At 57.7% G+C, this 21,235-nt stretch overlaps 1 protein-coding gene across 3 annotated transcripts; it reads left to right on the top strand.

Moving 5' to 3' along the window:
- Nucleotides 1–5,522: 5,522 nt before the first annotated feature.
- Nucleotides 5,523–21,139, top strand: PDK2 (pyruvate dehydrogenase kinase 2). 3 transcript variants are annotated; one of them, XM_025859390.2, is made up of 11 exons: nt 5,523–5,759; nt 7,638–7,779; nt 14,072–14,143; nt 14,539–14,723; nt 15,252–15,341; nt 15,538–15,615; nt 18,269–18,348; nt 18,441–18,539; nt 18,701–18,808; nt 19,358–19,471; nt 20,063–21,139. In XM_025859390.2, exons 1-11 carry the CDS (start codon nt 5,642–5,644, stop codon nt 20,201–20,203), a joined length of 1,227 nt encoding a protein of 408 aa, XP_025715175.1. In that variant the 5' UTR covers nt 5,523–5,641; the 3' UTR covers nt 20,204–21,139. The 3 variants fall into 3 exon arrangements, with proteins under 3 accessions (XP_025715175.1, XP_025715177.1, XP_025715176.1); XM_025859392.2 differs by having other exon boundaries at nt 5,524–5,759; nt 18,272–18,348; XM_025859391.2 differs by lacking the exons at nt 5,523–5,759; nt 7,638–7,779 and adding an exon at nt 7,832–8,940.
- The last annotated feature ends 96 nt before the right edge of the window (nt 21,140–21,235 follow it).

Below are 21,235 nucleotides of genomic sequence, written 5' to 3'. Positions count from 1 at the left end.
AGCCCTGCTAGCACAGGCATGTGCATCTGGCTGCGGGCTTCTCCCCGCAGGAGCGCGGGGGCCGTGGGCCTGGACACGCGGGGGGCCCGCCACCTGTGGACTGTGCCGGGCACCACCCCTGCCTGGGCCAAAACCAAGCCAAAGGGCCTGCACCAGAGCCAGGAGGAAAAGGCCCCCACTGTGGTAACACCCCCACCCCCACCTTTCACACTGGACCCATCTTGAGCCATAGTCACTGGATTGACTCTGCTGTTGAGACTACAACTACTACCACAGGGAACAGCGCCCCAGGCACCCCCAGCCATGGCTCCTGGCACCCACCTCAGGTTGCCCACAGTGGTGGCATTTGCAGGACCTGGCATGCTCAGACCCAAGAGCAGAGTGGACTAGAAGGAAGGTCCCCAGGATTCCTTTCCTTCACAGATCTCTGTGAAGCCTCTCTCCTCGGGGGAGATTCCCTTCTGACAAGGAACGCAGTCTGAAGGAACAAAGACGGACAAGCCACTGGACAGCGCAGCAGACTGCCTGTGACGGGACGGCCCCGGGAGCATGGAGGAATGCTCAGCAGAGGAGGGGACCAGTCCTGGGCCAAGGAGCTGTTGGAAGGAGAGAGGAGATCCTACTTCTCACTGACCACTACTATCCAGGGCTCTGAAGGCCCGGAGAGACCCCACACCCCCCAAGATCACGGAGGGAGCGACACTTGAATGTAGAACGGGGAGGGAACCCTGTCCCTGCCCCATCGGCTGGAACCTCCTCTGCCCTCACTGCCCATGGGTAAGGGGCCTAGAAGTGGGGTTCTTGGCGGTCCTTGGCTTTCAGAACCAACTTAGCTCTGCCTCCTCACCCCACGGGCTAAGTCCTGAGGCCCATTCTAGAAGTCGAGGCTGGTTCCAGGAAACCTCTCCTGACCCCTGCCTTTTGGCAGTCCCCTTTTCCAGTCCCTACCCACTTCCACGGTACTGTAGCAGGGGAGCTCCCTCCTCCCCCTTGTGCCTTCTTTGTATATAGGCTTCTCACGGCAACCAATAAACAGCTCCCAGTTTGTATGCTCTGCATCGGCTTCCATTCACCACCCCACCCTCACCCCCATCCCAACCCCAGTTCAGTCTGTTGGATAGTGATGTCATCTAGCTGACCCCTAGGTGGACAAAGCCAGGGGCAGGGATCATAGAGGTTGGGAGGGTGAAAATGTATGCGGGACAAACCAGTCGCTGCTCTCAGGGATGTCCTGATCTAAGGGATGGTCATCCAGAACGTAAAGTCTGGGAAAAGACCTGAGTATACTGGATAGAATCCAAAATGGTGGACAGTGTGCTGGCCCCGGGGAGGGAGGAGGGAGGTAAAGGTGGTGGTGTGCAGGGTCCAGAAGAGGCAGAAAGCTACTTGGCTGTAGAAGCAGGTAGTCCTGGATAGTAGTGGAGGGAGGCTGGGTGCAAGGGTGGAGAGCCAAGAGCCCCCATCCATTGTCTGGATTCAGATAAAAGCCCGCTTCTCTGCCTTAATTCCACCCCCACGCCCACCCCTAGACACCACGATGAGTAGATCAGGGGGTGAACCAGTGACCCGAGACTGGAAAGATTGAAAGGTCTGGTATTCCCCAGTGTCTGGGCATGGGTACCTGGAGTCCTAGTCTTGTGGCCATTCTTCCAAGGGTGCCTCAGTCCTGAGCCCCCATAGCCCACAGCATTGGATCAAGTCCTCTGCTTCCCAAGGTCACCCTTCCACACAGGCCTGGGAGGATGGAGCAGGGCTGCATTCCCCCCATAACTTCTTTGTCCTAAATTGTGGCATAGATCCTTCTGTTAGTTGTCCTCAAAGCTATGACCTTTGGAAGACTTCACTGAAGGCTGAAAATTACTACTCAGAGAAGCCCAGTGGCAGATCCTTGATTCAGCTGCTCTGAGAGCCCACAGACCCAGGCTATTCTCCCAGGAGCCCCTCCCGATGTCTGCCTCGGTGTCCCCCAACCTGCCTCCCTGGCAGCGTCTGCCCTCTGCTACCCCCACCAGAGCCCACACCTCCCCGCCCCTCACTTTCTGTGCTGAGCCTGCCCTTTCCAGGGTGGATTATTAACAGTGGAAGGTCCAGTTCCTCCAGGAAAACCCCAGCCCCTACCTGGCGCTCTCAGAACCAGTAATCAGAATCCCCAGGTCCTTTTCCAAAACCTGGGTTATTCACTCAGTCAGGAGTAATACCACACGTGGGTTGGCAAACCCAGCTCAGGTTGAGCAGAGCTCAGGCCAGCTCAGTCATGTCCTTTGCAGACACCTCCTGCTTAAGAAAAAGGTAGGATCTAGGGATCTACACATCCCTCTGGCCAGCTCCACAGGCTCAGCCCCCAGTCTTGGGGTGTGTGTGTGTGTGTGTGTGTGTGTGTGAGTGACAGACTGTTTATGCTTGGATGAGAACAGTCTCTCCCTCTCACATACACACACATATGCACACACATCCTGCAGTATAAGTAATCATTTTCAGGACTGGTGCTATACTTTTATGAAAGAAACATAATGGTAGGGGCGCCTGGGTGGCTCAGTTGGTTAAGCGGCTGCCTTTGGCTCAGGTTATGATCGCGGGGTCCTGGGATCCAGTCTCGCAAGGGGATCTCTGCTGAGTGGGGAGTCTGCTTGTCCCTCTCCCTCTGCTCCTTCCCTTGCTTGTGTTCTCTCCTGCTCTCTGTCAAATAAATAAATTTTAAAAAATCTTGAAAGATTTTATTTAAAAAAAAGAAACAATGGCAGAGATGCAGCAATGCCCACTTTATATAAAAAGGTCCTCAATAATGTCAAGCTTCTGGAGCTCCTTGGAACTGTAGCACCTCCAGACCGTTCCCAAAGAGGGTTTTCGCTTTTGAGTCACTAAAAGGACCTATAAGGTGATTCTCCCCCTCTGGACACAAGGCTGGATTGCACTTCCTGGGCCCTCCTGGGCGTATGAGGTCATGTGACTAATTCTGGCCAATCAGTTGTGAGCAGGAGGGACGTGCCTCAATTCTGGGCTGAGACCATTAAATGTTGGATGAGAGTCCCCACAGTTCTGCTTTCCTGATTCAGCTGCTGTAGAAGCCTGCCTTGAGATAAAATGTCTGTCAGTCTGAGTCCCTGAGAGTCCCCCTCCCACCACCAACCTGCCTTGTACATGGAGTAGGAAATCTGGGCATGGTGGGGTGGGGAGGAGTCTAACCTCAGCATCTCTAACTTAGCTTGACCACACCATGCCACTCCCATTATCACCCTGCAGCAATCCCTGCAGAAGGAATTTTGATCCAAGCACAGAGCCACAATATAGAAGTCCAGCACTAAGGAGAGGATCACGGGAAATCTCTCCTACACCTAGCCTCAGAGTTTACAGCCTTTTCCTCATTACTTAAACATTTTTAAAGACTTATTCAATTAATTGAGAGACAGAGAGAGAGAGCAGGGAGGGGGCAGGGGGAGAGGGAGAGAATCCTCAAGCAGATTCCCCACTGAGCCCAGCATGGGGCTCGATCTCACGACCCTGAGATCATGATCTGAGCCAAAACCACGAGTCCGATGCTCAACTGACTGAGCCACCCAGGCGCCCCTCCTTACTTAAATTTTGACAATAGTAATAGCTGCTATTGATTGATTATTTACTATGTGCCAGGTACAGGGCCGGGCTTTTTACATAAATATCCTTTATGCTCTTCTGGACAACTTGAAGACTACACTCACCAACATCATCAATGATTTAATTGCTAGCTGGAAGGGTGTTTGGTGGTCCTCCCTGATGACTCTGTGCTATGTCTCCCTGGTGGTCCCAATTCTTTTTTCACACTCTTTTCCCTTCTGTGTGCCAGGTGCTGTGCCTGGTGCTGGAGATAGAGCAGTGAATTATACAGACACAGACAGCCCTGCCTTCCTGGAGCTTAAAGTTTAGTGGAGGAGACAGATGACTCAGCAGATGATTTCCACTCAGTGTGAGAGGAGCCAAGTGGTGCTAAGATTGGGGAGGTCTAAGGAGCCCTTAGAGGGAGCCCCAAACCTGGCCTGGTAGGGTCGGAGACTTGAAGAATGGATAGGTGGTGAGAAGAGAGAATGATTCCGACAGAAGAGACAGCATTTGCAACGGCTTAGAGACTGGAGGCTGGTTCAAGGCAGTAGATAAGTATGGCTGGGAGTTGAGTAAGGGAATGTGGAAAGAGGAGGCTGGAGAGTTAAGCCAAAGCCGATCGTGCAAGAGCTGGAAAGACGCCAGTAAGAAGCAGGGAGCCACTGAAAGTCTGTGAGCAAGGGAAGTAACAAGTTCAGATTTGCTTTTGAGAATGATCCCTGAGCCTGTTTCCTCATCTATATAATGGGGATAATAATAGCACCAGAGAGCCGTCTGGAGAATTAAAGGAGATAATGCATGCAAACAGTGCCTGGCACATATGTTATTATTCATCCAGCTAAGAGTCCCTTCCATTGGGAAGCCTTGCGCATAGCTCAGTGTTGACTGTAATCACATTCTGTTACACAGTAACTACTTATTTACTTCGGCAGCGACCTCCCAAACTAAGAAATGAAAAGACTACCTCCTTATCCTTTCTGTGTTTCCTGTTCCCAGCACAAAGCCCGGCACATACTGAGCACTTGGTCAGTGGGGCCCAGGGACTGAACAGTGAAAGAGCGAAAACATCAAAGGGACAAGACTGGGGGGAGGGGGAGAGGTGGGGGGATCAGGACGTACCGCATTCCACCACAAGAGGCGCAGGGCGGCTGGGGAAGGGCAGGCTCCCCGGCCCCCCGCGCAGATCACCTGGCAGGACCTTTCTCTAAGGCAGCCCAGTACGAAGATGGTCGCTTTCTCAGGTCAAATGAGTAGAGAATAATAAAAGTGTTTTGAGAACTGCACGCATAGCGCTGATGTTAAGGGCTGCCTCCACCGCCGCCAGTCGTTAGTTAGGGTTTTGACTCTGGGTGCGGTCTTTTCCTGAGCCGCTTGGATCTTTGTGGAAGTGGGTGGGGTGCACGTCTGTATGAGGGATTAACATGGGCTTGCATCCTGATCCCGAAGTTTGCAAACTTTCCCAGTCCGAGTCACTGTCATCCGGACTGGGAACCCACCAGATCGTCCCCCTCAGGGAGCGCAAGTGGGGATCAGGCCGGGTGAAACAGGTCCCTTTGAGAGGGAACGGATTCGTGGAGAGCTACCCGCACAATTTTAGGGAAGGCGAGCGAAGAAGATTTGGGAGGGCGCGGGAGAGGAAGAAATGAAAAGGGAGAAGGAATGACGGACCTCTGGGGAGACAGGGGTTAAGCCGGGCTTGGCCTGGAGGAGGAAAGGGCGGAGCGAACGCTCGGGAGGCGGGCTCATGGCGCAGCCTCCCGAAAACAACTGGCTGCCCCCGGCAAGGACGGGGTTAAGGGGGTGGGCCCGGGGGGGGGGGAAAGCCACGTGCCGGGGCGAGAGGCGATTGGCTCTGCCGGCGTTGTTTGTGAGCGGCCATTGGCGACGTCGGGGCGTCGCAACGAGCCGATTGGCCAGGGTTTGGAGGACTGCCCGGGCCGGGGCGGGGAGGAGGTGGCCCGTCCCCGTCGCTGGGCCGGGCTGGGCCGAGTTGAGCGCCAGCGCTGTCCGCCGGGGGACCCGAGCCCGAGTCCGAGCTGCGGCCGCCGCCGCCGCCGCCGCCGCCGCCATGCGCTGGGTCCGCGCGCTGCTGAAGAATGCGTCGCTGGCAGGGGCGCCCAAGTATATCGAACACTTCAGCAAGTTCTCCCCGTCCCCGCTGTCCATAAAGCAGTTTCTGGACTTTGGTATGGAGTGTGGGGGGGGGGGGGCTGGCCGTGGGGGCCCGCAGGGCGCGGGGGGCAGTGAGGGAGGGAGCTCTGGCCACGAAGGATTAACGCGGAGGAGAGGAGAGGCCCTGCGTGACAGGGAAGGGTTGCTGGGGCACAGGCAGGAAAGGGTTAAGGCGGGGGGGGAGGGGCAGGGACTGGCCCTGAAAGGGTTAAGGTATCCTGGGGAAGAGCTGTATACTGGGCTGTCAATGGGAAGTGGGGGCAGTGAGAAGGAGGGGTCTAAATACCTTGCTGGGCTTTGTGAGAGGTCTTGGAGAGTAAGGGAGAGCCAGGAGGTGATGTTAGGGCAGGAGGGGAGTGGGGTATATCCCGACAGAAAGGGTTAAAGGTGGTTGTCCTCGTGACTCAATGAGTAGGAGATGGAGAGGAAATGGGGCTGGGACGCTGGTGGGAGTAACAAGGCGGGATTAGGAGGTGCAAACATCTGGAAAGAGACCTGGGCTGGGCTGGGCACCCAGGGGTCAGGTGGGGACTGGGCTCTTTCAGAAAAATGTCAACAGGAGGGAGGTCGCTGATCAGTATACCTCCACCCACTGAAGAAGCTGACCCCCAGCTGGCCCAGTACACAAGGACACTTGAAGAGCAAATCTGTTTGGGCCTGGCTCCCTGTCCCCTCCCAGGCTGAGGCTTGGAGCACCATGAGGTGCAGTCGGGAGGCTTGCAGCCTTGGCCGTCCCTAGGTTCTTGGGCCAGGATCACCCACCAGCAACGCCCTGGGGGCGCCTTGGGAGCAGAAGCAAGACCGTGCCACTGGGGCCATTGAAACAGGCATTGTGTGGGCCATGTCTACGCGGTATTTCCATGGTGCCAGCTAGGGATTAGGAGGGGGTGCCCAGGTTTCTCAGGAGTTGAAGAGACAGTGTCTGGCTCAAGTTACAGCTGCGTCACTGATGGGAGGGGGTGGGGAGGTGGCATCTAGGACACAGGGCCCCTGTTACCCAGGACTTGTCTGCCTGTCCCCCTGCCCTTTTTGAGCTGTCCTATGTAAGAAAGCCCCCTGGGCGCATTCCCAGCCACCAGTAGCTGTCTGGTCCAAACTGGACCCCAGTTATAGAAATGGACTGGGTGGGGTTCACAGTCGAATTTGGTCCACTTGTAGTGCCGTGGGGAAAACAGATCTTCAGAAGGGTAGTCACATGCCCTAGGTGGCAGACTTGGAAGCAGAACTTAGACTAGCATCTGACTCTTCTTACTCTAGGCCATGGCCTCAGTCTACCACTCCGTCTTCATCTTGAAGCCAGACCAAGGACCAAGATATTTAGACTCCCATCCTTGGGTCCTGTGCGCCTCCCACGTGGGCATTAATGCAGGGTCAACTCTACAGTTGTCATCAAGACCAGCCTGGGTGAAGACAGACTGGGCCAGAAATGACCTGGGACCCCGCAGCTGCCATGGTCCAGGCATAGCGCCCCTCAGCCAGGCCCAGACCCGGGAAGGGGTGGTTTTCCCAGGCTCCTCTGCCCACCCAATCCACCCCACCCTACCCCTTCCACCCCTCAAAGCGAGTGTCTGCTAGGAAGGACAGAAAGTGAAGAAGTAAGGTAACTGAGGCCAGAGAAAGCCCCAAGTGGACCTGGGAGTGGCCCTGTCCCCTGTGGTTGAAGGCAAGCAGGCTGGGGGCGAGGGGACGCAAGCTTGGAGAGGGTTAGGCAGGGTGGCATGGAGGTGGGAGCCCTGCAGGGGATTAGGAGAGGTGCTTTGCTCTGTGCCCCCGGTCACTTCTCTGAACCCTCAGGAAATGAAGGATTTAATCGACCTGACCCCTGAGATGACCTCTGGCTCCAGGGGTTTGCAGCTCTGTGGGCTCACCTCTGTCTCTCTCCCTCCCACCAGGGTCCAGCAATGCCTGTGAGAAAACCTCATTCACCTTCCTCAGGCAGGAGCTGCCTGTGCGCCTGGCCAACATCATGAAAGAGATCAACCTGCTTCCAGACCGAGTGCTGAGCACACCCTCGGTGCAGCTGGTCCAGAGCTGGTGAGACCCCTGGCCAGGCCCCTGCACCTCCCACTCCGCTGCCAGATGCCCCTGGGCTCCCAGAGCCTCTGTGCTCCCAGTAGCCTTGAGAGAGGTGGGGACAGAGAGGAAGCACAGGGGCTCCAAGAGGCTGGAGAGTTGCCCAAGGTCAGGTGGAACGCTAGGCCAGATCAGGGACCAAGATAAAGCTCCTAGCCTCCACGCCTGTGGGCCGGCCCTATTCTTACCACTCTTCTTTCTCCAGAAACCCAGGATCCACCTGGGGAATTGTTTACGCAGCCAAAACCCAAACCATGCTAATACCGGCATTCACCACCAGCTCTGGTTCTGGAAACCCAGCACCTACTGGGTAATATTTACCTGGGGGCAACATTGTAGGGAAAGAGAAACAGGAAGAAATGAATTTCCAAATGTTTTAATCCAAGCTACAAGTCGGACTGTTTTGGATGTTGGAAAACACTCAGACGCAGGGATGGCACACTACCGACCCCCAGGAACTTTGGAGGGGCAAAGACCAAAAGTTGCAGCAGTAGCAGGGGGAAATCCTCAGTAAAGGTCCCTCTAGAACTCTGTCCCAGGTTACGTAACTGGATGACATGAACCAATGGCCGGTCACATGAAGAACAAACAAGAGTTTGCTGTGTGAGAGGCGTGCGGATGGTTAATCCTGGTTGGTCTTTGGTGGCACCTGCGCCGGAAGGCTTTGCCAGTCCTCCTGGCTGTGGTGTGGCATGGCTGTGGTTCACTGTTGGGTTCAGGAGCAGGGGTCCACACCTGCTGTGAGCCCGGTGCCATGCCCGGAGCAGAAAAGCGGCAGCCACAGCTCCCCTCCAGGAGCCTGGGAGCTCGCGGGGAGCAGGAGAGTGGGTAAACTGAGAGCTACATAGATCGTGGTGGGAGCAGCGAGCTGCCGAAGAGTTACTCTTACTAAAGAACCAAAATGTTATTTAAAAAGTAACATGGATTGGGGTTCTTTTCCTACTCATCATGGAAGTATTTTCTGGAAGACACAGAAAAATAGAAGAGAAAGCCATCCACTCCCCTCCACGCCATAACCAAACACTGGTAGGGTTTCAGAAGGTCTTAGTGGGGCCCTTCTAGCACCGTTGCTATGCATGGATACCCGCACAGGCAGAACTTACTCCGATGTAATGAGATACGGTAAGGAAAGCATTTTGTGCACAAGGCCAGGCTCCCAGTAGGCACGCACTGGATGTCAGTTGAAGCAGAGTTGTGGGGAAGTTGAGATGGACACATAGAGGAGGTGGCACGTCACTGGGCCTTCCAGGGGGCCAGGAGTGAGCTTAGACCTAGAAAGGAGGGAAGGGCATTCCAGGCCTTGGGACTGCTTGTGCCAGGGCGTGGAGGCAGGCAAGGGCCCAGCCAGGGCCTCTGCGACCTCACTCTGCACCTGCAGTGCTTTCGGTGCAAGCTGCGAAGGGGGCCGGGGGGAGAGGGCAGGGCCTGGCATTCCTGCAGCCCAGCCAGGTCACCCCTCACTGGGCCCTGGCCCTTGGAGGTCCAAGACCTCTGAGCCAACCAGCATTTCCCACCACGGGGTGGTGGGGAAGTGGTGGGGAGGAGGCAGGAGGTGCCATCTGTTTGCCTGCTTCTCCTCCAGCTCTGCCCGGCTGGCTGGCCTGGCTACCTCTCCAGCAGGCCCCTGACGCCAGGACAGGCCCTCGCAGGCCCTTCCCTGGACGCTGTGTTCCTAGGAGAGCTGGGGGATGTGTGTCAGGGTGTGGGGGAGCAGGGAACTGCTGGACTGCCTGTAAGGCCCCCAGGCCCCAGTGGAGGCCATTTCTGAAAATCAGTTACGCATGTGTGGGCTTGGCCTGGTCTTTCTTTCCTCAAAGCTTGGAAGTAATGTCCAGCAACAGCAGGACAGAGCGAAGTTAGACAAGAGAGAGCACTTCCCAGTGGTTGGTTCAGCTTAGAGGAGAACAGGCCATGGGATTTCTGGAATGTCCTGATGCACTGACTGGAGCCTGGTGAGGTTGTTTCTAGGGAATGGGCATCATCGGCTGCAGCAAGAGAGACTGAGATCTGAGGGGAGGAGGGACTTTCTGACGGGGACGAGGTGGCCACCTGTTAGTGCAGACCCCCCTCCAGGAGAACCCACTACCAGCTTGGATGTGGAGGTGGTGGAGGTGGGTAGGCTTTGCACGAGAGGAGGGGGACAGTGTACCACGGAGCCTGGCAAGAGGGCCTCTACCCTCAGAGTCTGACGAATAAGGAGCAAATGCTCCTGTTTGGAAAATGGAAAAGTCGGGTACGCATGCTGTTCGCAGTAGTGGCGATAATGACGTGGTGAAGGCGAATGGAGTTGTTACTCAGCCACAGAGAAGTTCTAGGTGAGAAAGTCAGCCGGAGGAGGGCGTGGAGCTGGTAGGAGTGTGCTTCCAGAAAGTGGGGGGTGGGGGTAGGGGTTGAGCGAGAGTTGCAGAGTAGAATCAGATGACAGTGAGTCACTCCTGTCACTAAGGGTCTTGCAGGGGTTGTAGGGAAAGGGGCAGGGGCCAGTGGGGCCAGCACCTTCTCTCGAACCTCCCCCACCTGCGAGGGACCCACACCCCCACCCTGCAGGAACCACAGCTCTTGAGAAGAACCAGCACCGTGGCAGTGGCACCCGTGGCCCGCGCCGCACCAGGCATGGAGCCGAGGCTTGAATCCCATCCTCACCAAACCCCTTGGCCTCTCCTTCCATAACCGGGCTTGAGACTGAGGATGTCAGAGTGGTACTGCAGTGAACCCCATTTCCGAGCCGGGTACCGGAGCGGCTCAGTGGCCTCTGTAGGGCCCAGCCGGCCACAGGGCCCGAGTCTGCCCGGCTCAGGGCCTGCATTTGGCTCCCCTCCGGAGAGCAGCTTCCAGACGCGGGACAGGTCTGCCACCTCCCCCTCCTCAAACGGCCACTGCCTTGTTCACACTCCTTATCCGCAGTGGCTGTGGACACTAGTGGCTGGTGCGCGCACACACACACACACACACACACACACGCACGCGCGCGCGCTACCATGCACACGCCCCTCTACCTTCCTCCACATTCTACCCCCTGCCTCCCAAATCCAGGGCTCTGGGCAGGCTAGAAAGCCCCAGAAGGCAGGAGTCCTGGGTGCCTGATTTGCTGCTGAGGTCTGCAGGCCCAGGCCTTCCCTAGGGCAGCTATATTGGGCCCCCACAGCCTGCTGCGGGGGAGGGGGGGAGTCAATGCCACATGTGCCAGTGCACCGCTACTTCGGGCCTCCTAGGTCCGAGCCCAGTTCTTTCTCTGGTGGTCAGTGTGGGAGCAGCCCAGGAGCCAGGGTCACTCCTTTCTCAGTGTCTCTCCCTGTAGGACCAGATCTTGCCTGAGGGTGACATCTGGGGTACCAGGCCTCAGCGGGCTTCAGGCCAGGCCCAGGGTCCTCTGGGAAGATCCTTCCCATCTTGTCCTCTCCCTCCCGAGAGCCCATGTGGACCCACTCCCTGGCAGGAGTGGCCCTTTGAGGGAGGCGGGTAGGGGGCCTAACGCTGCTTCATAGTCCAGGAGACCGAGGCCTGAGGCTGGCGGCCCTTTGAATGCCTGTGCTGGCGGGGACTGCCCATTGTCCGTCCGTCCTGGCGCCCTTTACTTCACTGGCCATGTGACCAGGCCCCACTTCTGTTCTCTAGGGTGCGGCAGGCAGCCTCGGAGGGGTGGGGCCAGTAGCTAGGGCGCTGGGCCTACGCCTGCGCTGGGACACTGTCCCTGCCCCTTCATCTCCTGGCGCAGCGGGCAGGGCCTCCCAGCTTCCACCCTCTCCCTCCCTGCCTGCCCCCCCACCCCATCTTAGGAAGGGGTTCTGGGCCCCACTCTCCAGCCAGTTTCTTCCCCTTCCTCTCTCTACCTACCCCAGCCTTGCACACTTGCAGGTTTTCTCCCTTGAAGATTTATCCTGGGCATGGGGGAGGGGGGCAGGGATTTGGGGGCACATAGCCTGCGAGAGAGAAGCCCAGCTCTGCATGGTGACCGCCTCATCTGTAGAGTGGGGAAGCGGGAGCACCCACATCACAGGGTATCACGGAGGCGAAAGTAGGGGGCCAGGCAAGCACAGAGCCGAGCCCTGTCCGACGCTGGCGGCAGCCGTCATGTCACTGCTGGGACCAGTGTGGATGGTGAGCAGTTGGCCGCGTGGTGTGGACTGGGAGTCAGACAGACATGGGTTCGAATCCCAGCACGGCCCTTGACCGTGGGGCCTGGGCCGTATCACCTGCTTTCCCTGAGCTGGTTTCCGTCTACAGAAAGGGGAAGAACCACATGCTCCTCAAGGCTGCTGGGGGATGGGAAACCCTGGGTAGACTCGGCAACAGGAAGGCTCTAGCCCTCATCACTCCGTAGCAGAGTCAGCCCGCCTGTTACCACTCTCCAGGGAGCTTGAGGCCTGGCCTTTAGAATGCCTCTGTGATTGTCTGCTGGGGCTGCAGGCATGGGGGGCGGGGGACGGGGCAGGCTGGTCTCTTCTGCTGGGTGGGGAGGACAGGCGGGGAGCACCAGGGCTGGAAAGGCCCCATTCCTGCCATCCCTAGCATGGTGGCTGTCCAGAGCATGATTAAAACGGGACTCAGAGCCTACGCCCGGTATGACCAGGAGGAGGGTGTCGGGTGCCGTGTGGGGGCTCAGAGGATGCACTTAGCTGTGGCTCTGATATGTAAACCACCGTTCAGAGCAAGGGTGCACATCTGGAGAGTGCTCACTGCGTGCTAGGCACGGTGCTAGGTATGACCTTTGACCTTCACTGAAAGGCAGTGATAGCGGTAGTACGGTAGTACGAAACCCTCCACTTTCCTGACGGGGAAACTCAGGCCCAGAGAGGCTCCATGACTTACCTGGGCCACACAGCCCTGAGTGGAAAAGCCAGGAGGAGGAATCAGCAGAGCCAGCCCCCCAGCCAGCACCCCCACCCGCTCCTCTAGTGTCTGAAGCGAGAGAGGGAAGAGCAGTGTGGGGGGGAGGTGGAGGGGGAAGGGTATTCTGGGCAGAGAACCGGCAGGGACGCGGAGGTGAGCATTCTGAGCAGAGCCAGCGCTGCCGGGTAGCAAGAGTGCGGAGGATTGAGTCTTCACTACCCTGCCTCCCGGCCTGATGACTGCTTCGGGCCTCAGTCGAGGAGCCTGTGAAATGGGGCTAATGCCTGCCCTTCTTACCTGTCAAGGTCAAAGCACTGTGTCCATAGGATGCATCTACCGTGGAGGGGCCTTTTCTAGCAAGACCATTAGGCCACAGAGCCCTCTGTCCCAGGGCTCTTGGCAGCCCCTCCTTCCTGCTGGCTACAAGTGCTTCTACCAGAGAGAGGCTCGGCTTTGTGGCCTTCCCCAGGAGAACAACCCGTGGGCTGGACACGGTAGCAGGAAGCAGTGGGGGTCCTGGCTCACAGGGCAGGGGGACAGTGGCTCTAGGTTGGCACGGGCTGCTGCCACAGGTGAGCCTGACTCCCTTGCACAGGCTGGCCCCCTGCTGCCCCAAGTTCGGGGCTTCCCACCACTCCCCTGGTTCCGCAGCTCTTCTAGGTCCTGGGGAAATCGGCCTCTCAACTAGGCCTGCAGATGGGGGGACAGCAGGGGGCCACGCACTCCTGCCGGGCCTTCGGAGTGGAGTGAGCTGTCCTGGCTCTCCGTGGGCTCCAGCCTCACCCACGGTCAGAGCTGGCCATGCCTGCCCCGCTCCTGTGTCCTTCCCACCCACCATTTAAAATCCACTTCCCTAGGCAGAGTGCACGGCCCCTGGTTAGGGGCCCAGAGCGTTAGGCTATAATCCTCACTGAGCCCCTGCTCTGTGACGTGCCCTGGGCCAGTCACTCTGCCAGCCGTGCCCCATGGGCTGCAACAGTAACCCTGCAGGACAAATGTTAGGACCGGTTTCCATGAAGGGGCTCAGGGAGGTTAAGCGACTTGCCCCAGCCTTCTCTCTTGGTCAATAATCCACGAGACCCCAGGGATGGGATGATCCCCAGTGCCCTTCAAAGACTGCTATTCTTAGATTTCACAGCAAAGGTGCTATGAGGGGGACCAGCAAATGAGAGCTGTTCTTGCATAACTTACTGTGTTGTCAGGGAGACTCGCATACAGATGAAAGGAATTGAGAAAAAGTGTGGTGTAGCCTGTCAAGCAGGGCAGCTCTGTGCGGGCAGGGGTGAGGCCGGTGTGGGGGCAGCTCTGTGTGCCGCTGCCCACGGTAGGGGCGGGGCAGGTGTGGGGGCAGCTGAGTCAGTTGGGAAGGGGGCCAGGCCTGGCCTGGCGCTGAGGTGATGTCCTCCCCCTCCACTGCACACAGGTATGTCCAAAGTCTCCTGGACATCATGGAGTTTCTGGACAAGGACCCTGAGGACCATCGTACCCTAAGCCAGTGAGTGAGGGCCCCAGTGGGGGGCAGGAGGGCAGGTGCAGGTGACGGGCACTGGGTCACAGCCCTGAGGCAGAAATGGCCAGGAGGATGGAAGAAATGATCCCTGTCCTCAAGGATATCTAGTCTGAGGGGGAATTAACCCTTGGCCTCCGTGTCCTTGAGTCTGATTGGCGGGATCCAAGCTCCTGCCCCTGAGGAGTGCCCCCTGCTGTCGGGCAGGCGGTGGAAGATGCAGGGTGGGCTTGGGAAGCCGTGGGGAGGGCACTGTGGGTCTGTCAGGTTGGGAAGGGTCCTGTGAATGAAGACGTGTGGGGAAGAGGTCCGAAGTAGGGGAGAGTCTGAGGGTGCCCCAGGGTTGGGGCTGGGTGAGGGCCAACAGCTGCCGTGCCCTGCAGGTTCACTGATGCCCTGGTCACCATCCGGAACCGCCACAACGACGTGGTGCCCACCATGGCACAGGGCGTGCTTGAGTACAAGGACACCTATGGCGACGACCCGGTCTCCAACCAGAACATCCAGTACTTTCTGGACCGCTTCTACCTCAGCCGCATCTCCATCCGCATGCTCATCAACCAGCACAGTGAGCGGGGCTGGGGGGCTCAGGACCCAAGAGCACCTCCCTGGCTCCACAGTGGAGGAGGAAGGCAGCAGCGTGGAAGTGCCTTGTTGTGAACGCTTACAGAAGGCAAAATGACATCGCCTCTTTCAAAAGCGTTCAATGTGGTATTCGTCACAACTCTGTTATATTCAGAAATTGTTTGTTGTTTCGAGTTCCTTAGTCCCGGAGTGTTCACTGTGATTGTTGAGAAATTATAACCGATTGAAGATTAAAGGAGTTCCTCATGCTCAGATAAGTTCAGATGCAGGACAGTAAAATGATTTTTAAATGCTGTAGCGAAAGGAAGAAGAAATGTCATGTGGGCTGTGTGGTGGACTAGGCCCGCTGAGAGGAATACTTCAGGTCTGTGGACAGTCCAAACATGGCCCGAGCCGGGGATGGAGGGGCCCGGGGAATGGGAGAAGAGGTGTTACATGTAGGGATGGAGTTGGAGAGTCCTGGGGGCACGAGGGGAGCCCCACCAACAGCTCCCTACCTTCTCACCCACAGCCCTGATTTTTGACGGCAGCACCAACCCAGCCCACCCCAAACACATCGGCAGCATCGACCCCAGTTGCAATGTCTCCGAGGTGGTGAAGGGTAAGCCGTCCCCAGCACAGAGGAGCCCCAGAGACCCCCTCCCAGCTGCCTGGCCTGAGGATGTGTCATCCCCCCGTGGGTGGGGGCCTCGTCCGCTTGGGTTTAATGTTGGCGATGCCCTGTGCCAGTGCCAAGCACGAGGAGTGCCTGCTGGGTGGACCGACCCATTCCCTGAACGGCCCCTCTCTTCTCTCAGATGCCTACGATATGGCCAAGCTCCTGTGTGACAAGTATTACATGGCCTCGCCCGACTTGGAGATCCAGGAGATCAATAGTGAGCAAGTGTGTGTGTGTGTGCGTGCGTGCGTGTGCATGCGCGTGTGCATGTCTGTCTGTCTAAGGGCTCTGGAGAGGAAGGTGAGATGGGGAGTCAGGAAAGGAACTGGAAAAAAAAGAAAAAGGAAAAGAAACGGATGGGACAGAAGCAGAGCTATTATTGACTTATTATTAGCACTATTATTACTGATTTATTTGCTAAGTATTTATTAAGCAGTGAACATGCCAAGGAAGGTCCCTGTTCTCATGGAGGTTACATTCTTCATTCTGGGGAGGCTGGGGAAGGGGGCTGTTAGCCAGTGAGCAAATAATCAACAAGCTAATTTCTTTTTTAAAAAAATATTTATTTATTTGACAGAGACACAGCGAGAGAGGGAACACAAGCCGGGGGAGTGGGAGAGGGAGGAGCAGGCTTCCCGCGGAGCAGGGAGCCTGATGCGGGGCTCGCTCCCAGGACCCTGGGATCATGACCCGAGCCGAAGGCAGACGCTTAACGACTGAACCACCCAGGCGCCCCAACAAGCTAATTTCAGATGGTGACAAGGGACAGGGAGGAAACGAGATGAGGTCATGTGACAGTGATGGGGCGGAGCAGTGTATTTACTAGGGTATCAGCTTGGCTGCCTTTTCAGAATCCAGATAACAGTGGCTTCATTCAAAGAGAGGTTTCCCTCTTTCCAGCCCCTGGGGTGGAGCAGCAAAGCCGGCTCCCCAGCCTCATGTCTCAGGCCCAGCTGGAGAAGGGGAGGAGGATGGAGAAGGCAGGACCCAGGGGTTGGACAGTCGCTCCCCTAAGTCACCTGGCCAGGTCTAGCTGCCAGGGAGGCCGGCAATTCAGTCTCTATAGCTGGGCAGCCAGCGGCCCGTTAGAACTTCGGGGGAGGCTGTGTCTCTGACAAGAGGAGGGGGAGAACGGACACGAGAGGATGGCTGCAGGGGTCCTGCTTTGGGTGGGGTGGGTGGGCAGGCACCAGCAGGACCAGTGAGGGGGCTGGGAGACGGGCAGAGAGGGGTTGGAGACAGGCCAAGGCAGGCAGGGCCCGTGGGCCACAGACAGGAGCCGGGACATTGTGTGCAGCGGGGAAGCCCGCTGAAGGGTTCGAAGCAGCGGTGATGCCAGGGTCTGACGTTCATTCCAAAGATATTTAGAGGTTGGAGGGGGCAGGCGAGACGTCAGGAAGGCCAGTCAGGGGGTCCCTGCAGGAATCCAGGGGAGGGGAAGGCAGCGGAGGTGGAAAGAAGGGGGTAGATTTGATAAATATCTTGGAGGTAGAGAGGTCAGGACCTGCTGATGAACCAGGGGCATAGGGGAAAGGGGGATCAGGGATCTGGAAGTTTCTCTACCCTTCCCCTCCCACACCTGCTCCTTAGCCACCCCCTGCCTGTGCGCCAGAAACCTGAGGCCTTTCGTGCCTGGAAGTCACGCTGCCCACATCTGAAAGGCCCAATTCAAGTCCAGGTCCTCCGAAAAGCCTTCCTGGACTTCCCAGAAAAAATGGTTAGGCACCCAGCTTCCTGGGGCGTACCTCTGTAATGCCTGAATGGCTTGGAGGTATGGGGCACCCGGGTGGCTCAGTTGTTTGGGTGCCTGCCTTCGGCTTGGGTCATGATCCCAGGGTCCTGGGAGCGAGCCCCGCATCGGGCTCCCTGCTCCGCGGGGGGTCTGCTTCTCCCTCTTCCCCTGCTTGTGCTCTCTCTCTCTCTCGCTCTCGCTCTCTCTGTGTCAAATAAATAAAATTTTTAATAAATGACTAAATTAATTAATTTCTCGGAGGCAGAGATGGAAGGACAGAGACAGGCCATGTTACTTCAGTATCCCTAGGGTCAAGCGCAGGGCCTGGCACGTAGCTCTGGGTACAGCACTTAATGTAAAAGTCAGTTGTGCCTTTGTCTAGACTTGAATTTCCAAGCAGGTAGGGCCGAATTTTATTCATCTTTATGCCCCACTGCCCAGTACAGGGCCTGAGATTCCTTCATTCGCGAATCCATTGCACATTTATCGAGCGCCCACTGCAGACAAAGCTGTGTGCCAGGCACCAGGAGAAGACAGGCAGTCATTCACACCAGGAAGCTCTCCAGGCTACAGCGATTCTTGAGAGGCCGAGTGCTGGGGTCAGAATCATGTGCAGCACCCCTCCCCTCTCCGCACTGGATTAAAAAGCTCTCCAGGGGTTCTGGGGTCCAGGCGAATGCTAGTAGGCTGAATATAGGCTGGATAGATATTTTTTGAATGGTTGAAGGGGCTAGATAAACAGCGGATACATGGAAGGCCGGATCTGGACTCTGTGAATGAATGGGTAGATGGGAAGAAGGATGGATGTTTGAACAGATGCACAGTTGAGGGACAGTCGGATGGTTGAATGGATGCTGGATGGGTAGATAGAGGAATTAGTGGATGTTGATATAGTGGTTGGATGGAGGGGTGGACGGGTGGATGGATGGACATTGTATAGTGATGGATACTGTATGGATAGATGGCTGAATGGACACCGAATGAACGGATAGCTGGATGAATAAATGCTGGGTGAATGGCCCGGCAGATGGCTGGAAGATAAATGGGTGGTTGAGTGCTGGGTGCTAGGTGCTGAGTCAGTGAATGCTGAATGGTGACCTCTTGACAATTTCCTGATCCTTGGTCTTGACTTCCCCAGCAGCATCCAACTCCAAACAGCCAATTCACATGGTCTATGTCCCCTCCCACCTCTATCACATGCTTTTCGAACTCTTCAAGGTAAGGAGGTGGGGGGTGATGGTCCTCCGCGGCGCTGGGGCTGGTTAGGGCTAGGCCGCTCTGACTCATCTCTCCCGCCTTTCCCTGCACAGAATGCCATGCGTGCAACCGTGGAAAGCCACGAGTCCAGCCTTGTCCTCCCACCTATCAAGGTCATGGTGGCCTTGGGTGAGGAAGATCTGTCCATCAAAGTATGTGACGCTTGATTTGGGGGCCAGAGAGCAGTGGGGCGGGGACTTCCCTCCTGCCAGGACATGGGCTCAGAGAAGACCCTGGGGATGCGGACGACCAAGAGCTCAGGGGTGTCAGGGGGCGGGGGGCGTGAGCCTGAAGCCACGTCTGTCTCCCCCAGATGAGTGACCGAGGTGGGGGAGTTCCCCTGAGGAAGATCGAGCGACTCTTTAGCTACATGTACTCCACAGCGCCCACTCCCCAGCCCGGCACCGGAGGGACCCCACTGGTGAGATGGTCTCCCTCCGGTGCCCCCCACCTCCTAAAGGATGCCTGTCTCTTCACCTCTTCTCATCAAACTGTCCCTCTCCCCATCTTTCGCCTCACCTCGCATGGTCTTCATTCTTGTGTGGCTGTATGTGGTGTCAGTCACCTCTCCGGGTCCCGGCCCCTCTGCTCCTCACACCCCCGCGAGCCTGCAGCCGCTGCCTTCCCACCTGAGCTGCCGGTGTCTCTCTGTCACCTTTCCTCAATTCTCCCTCTCCCTTTGGTACCCCATGAAGTTCACTCATCAGCACCTCTCTGCCACGCCCAGCAGAGCAGGGGGGGCTGGGTTTGGGAACTTGAGACCCAGGAGCCCCGTGACCTGTCCACACCCGCTGACTACCACCCACAGCTGGGACTGTTCCGCCTTTCTGGCCCCACCAGACTGACTGCCCTCACCCCCGGGGGATTCTGGGAAGCCCCTGGCCCGACCCCAACTCAGTGCATTGGTCCCTTGGCTCCAGGAAGCCCAGCACCAGCCTCCTGGTCACGCTCCCTTCCTACCCCCTTGTAGGCTGGCTTCGGGTACGGGCTCCCCATCTCCCGCCTCTATGCCAAGTACTTCCAGGGAGACCTGCAGCTCTTCTCCATGGAGGGCTTTGGGACCGACGCTGTCATCTATCTCAAGGTGAGGGTCCTGGCGCAGGGCCCAGCTAGCGGGGTGTGCGGGCCGGTCAGCCCGCTGGTAGGTTTCGTCTCCACCCCTGCACTCCTTTCCTCATTCCAGACTGGGAATCAGAGCAAAGCTGCAGTTCCACAGCCTGCAGACACTCCCAGCTCGGCAGGCAGTTCAAGGAAGTCCCTGGCCCATGACTAAGACCCCTGTTCTGGGGACCTTGGACTTCTTATACACAGAAGGAAGGGGGGGTACCATAGAGAACTTGTCATTCAGCTCAGGGGCCGACTGAGGCCCAGAATTGGTGACCTTCTTCAAGGTCACAGCCCACCTTCCCTCTACCTCCCTGACTCTTTGAGTGAGTAGCCTTCTGGAATGGGCAGGAGCAAGGCAAAGAAGCGACAGGTCCTTTCATGGGTCTTTCTGGGCCGGGGTTCGTTGTCTCGGCCAGTGTCTGGCAGCTAGCTGGGCTGACTCAGACACAGGGTGGGACGCGGGGGCCACGGTCTGACACCACCACAACCCACCCTGGGCAAAGGGTGCCTGACTGAGAAGTGGGTGAGGCACGGGGAAGTGGGACCGGCTGACCCCGGTGCTCTCCAGGCCCTGTCCACGGACTCGGTGGAACGCCTGCCCGTCTACAACAAGTCAGCCTGGCGCCACTACCAGACCATCCAGGAGGCTGGCGACTGGTGTGTGCCCAGCACAGAGCCGAAGAACACGTCCACGTACCGTGTCAGCTAAGGGCCGCCGGACTCCCCTGCACCGGAGAGGAGAGACTGCTGTCTCCAGGACTGGCCACCACGGTGCCCCTCCTCATCCCCCCCAGGTGGGGAGTGGCCCTCCCTGACGACCAGCTTCTATGAAAATCTCTGTGGTGACCAGTCTGTGGGCTAAGTGCCAGTCTCCGTCTCCACGCAGATCCCTTGGTGGTCTCCCTGCTGCTCAGTCTCTGTGGGCGATGCCTAAGGATGGGGGACGTCTCTATCCTGATGGGGGGGGGGAGTCCCCAGAGCCATGTTTCCATGGCAGTCCTCCTTCTGAGACCAGAGCTGCCACTTTTCTGCCAGGGGTCCAGGGTCCCCCTCACTGCCCTCCACAGCCCTGGCCTTCCAAGTGGACACCCTGCTTGCCTTATCGCCCGGCCCGTGCAGGCACCCAGGCCCTGGCCCTGGGTCAGTGTTAGCAAGGGGCTGGGTGTCCCTGGGTAGAGAAGGGGGTTGCACCCTCGGGCCCCTGGTTGGGGACCTGGTCCTGCAGCCTCTCCCTCCACCCTAAGCTGGAAGGTCAAGGTTAGGAGGGGGAGGTTCTCACCCAGGGCTCACCCTTAATGTGAAGGAACCTGGGAGGACTTGGAGATCAGCTGCCCAGCCAAGCTGCTCAGAGCCCCTCAGGTGCCTCCCAAACCTTTCCCCAGCATGTCCTCACATGCACACGGCCACTTGCCCGCCCCACACCCACACGGTCCTGCCTGAGCTCCAGACCCCCACTCCCCCCGTGCCTGGACACGCACGTGCTTGGGGTGGCTTTCTCCCTAGAAGGCTCTATGTACATACCTAGTTTTATAGCCCCGAAAGCCCTCACCCTTCCCCTCAGCACACAGGGGTTAAAGTTGTGTGCTCCCCCCAGTGGCTGGGATGATGGCCGTGACATCCACAATAAAAAGGAGACTGAATGAGACCGTGGCCTGGCTGCTTTCCCCGGGGGCGGCAGCGGGGGGGGGGGGGGGGGGGGCAGGCACAAACCACGCAGAGTGCAGGCCCCGTGACTACCATA

This window comes from Callorhinus ursinus, unplaced genomic scaffold (assembly GCF_003265705.2).
Source record: "Callorhinus ursinus isolate GAN/ISIS: 27379988/994484 unplaced genomic scaffold, GSC_fseal_2.0 scaffold52, whole genome shotgun sequence".
Lineage (NCBI taxonomy): Eukaryota > Metazoa > Chordata > Mammalia > Carnivora > Otariidae > Callorhinus > Callorhinus ursinus.
This window is presented reverse-complemented; position numbering and strand designations above follow the sequence as displayed.

Excerpts from the sequence above, each read along its gene's own strand:
- PDK2 (XM_025859390.2), top strand. The coding sequence starts at position 5,642 with ATGCGCTGGGTCCGCGCGCTGCTGAAGAATGCGTCGCTGGCAGGGGCG. Across the intron at positions 18,540-18,700 it reads AGGAAGATCTGTCCATCAAA|ATGAGTGACCGAGGTGGGGG; the intron begins GTATGTGACGCT and ends TGTCTCCCCCAG. Across the intron at positions 18,809-19,357 it reads GCACCGGAGGGACCCCACTG|GCTGGCTTCGGGTACGGGCT; the intron begins GTGAGATGGTCT and ends ACCCCCTTGTAG.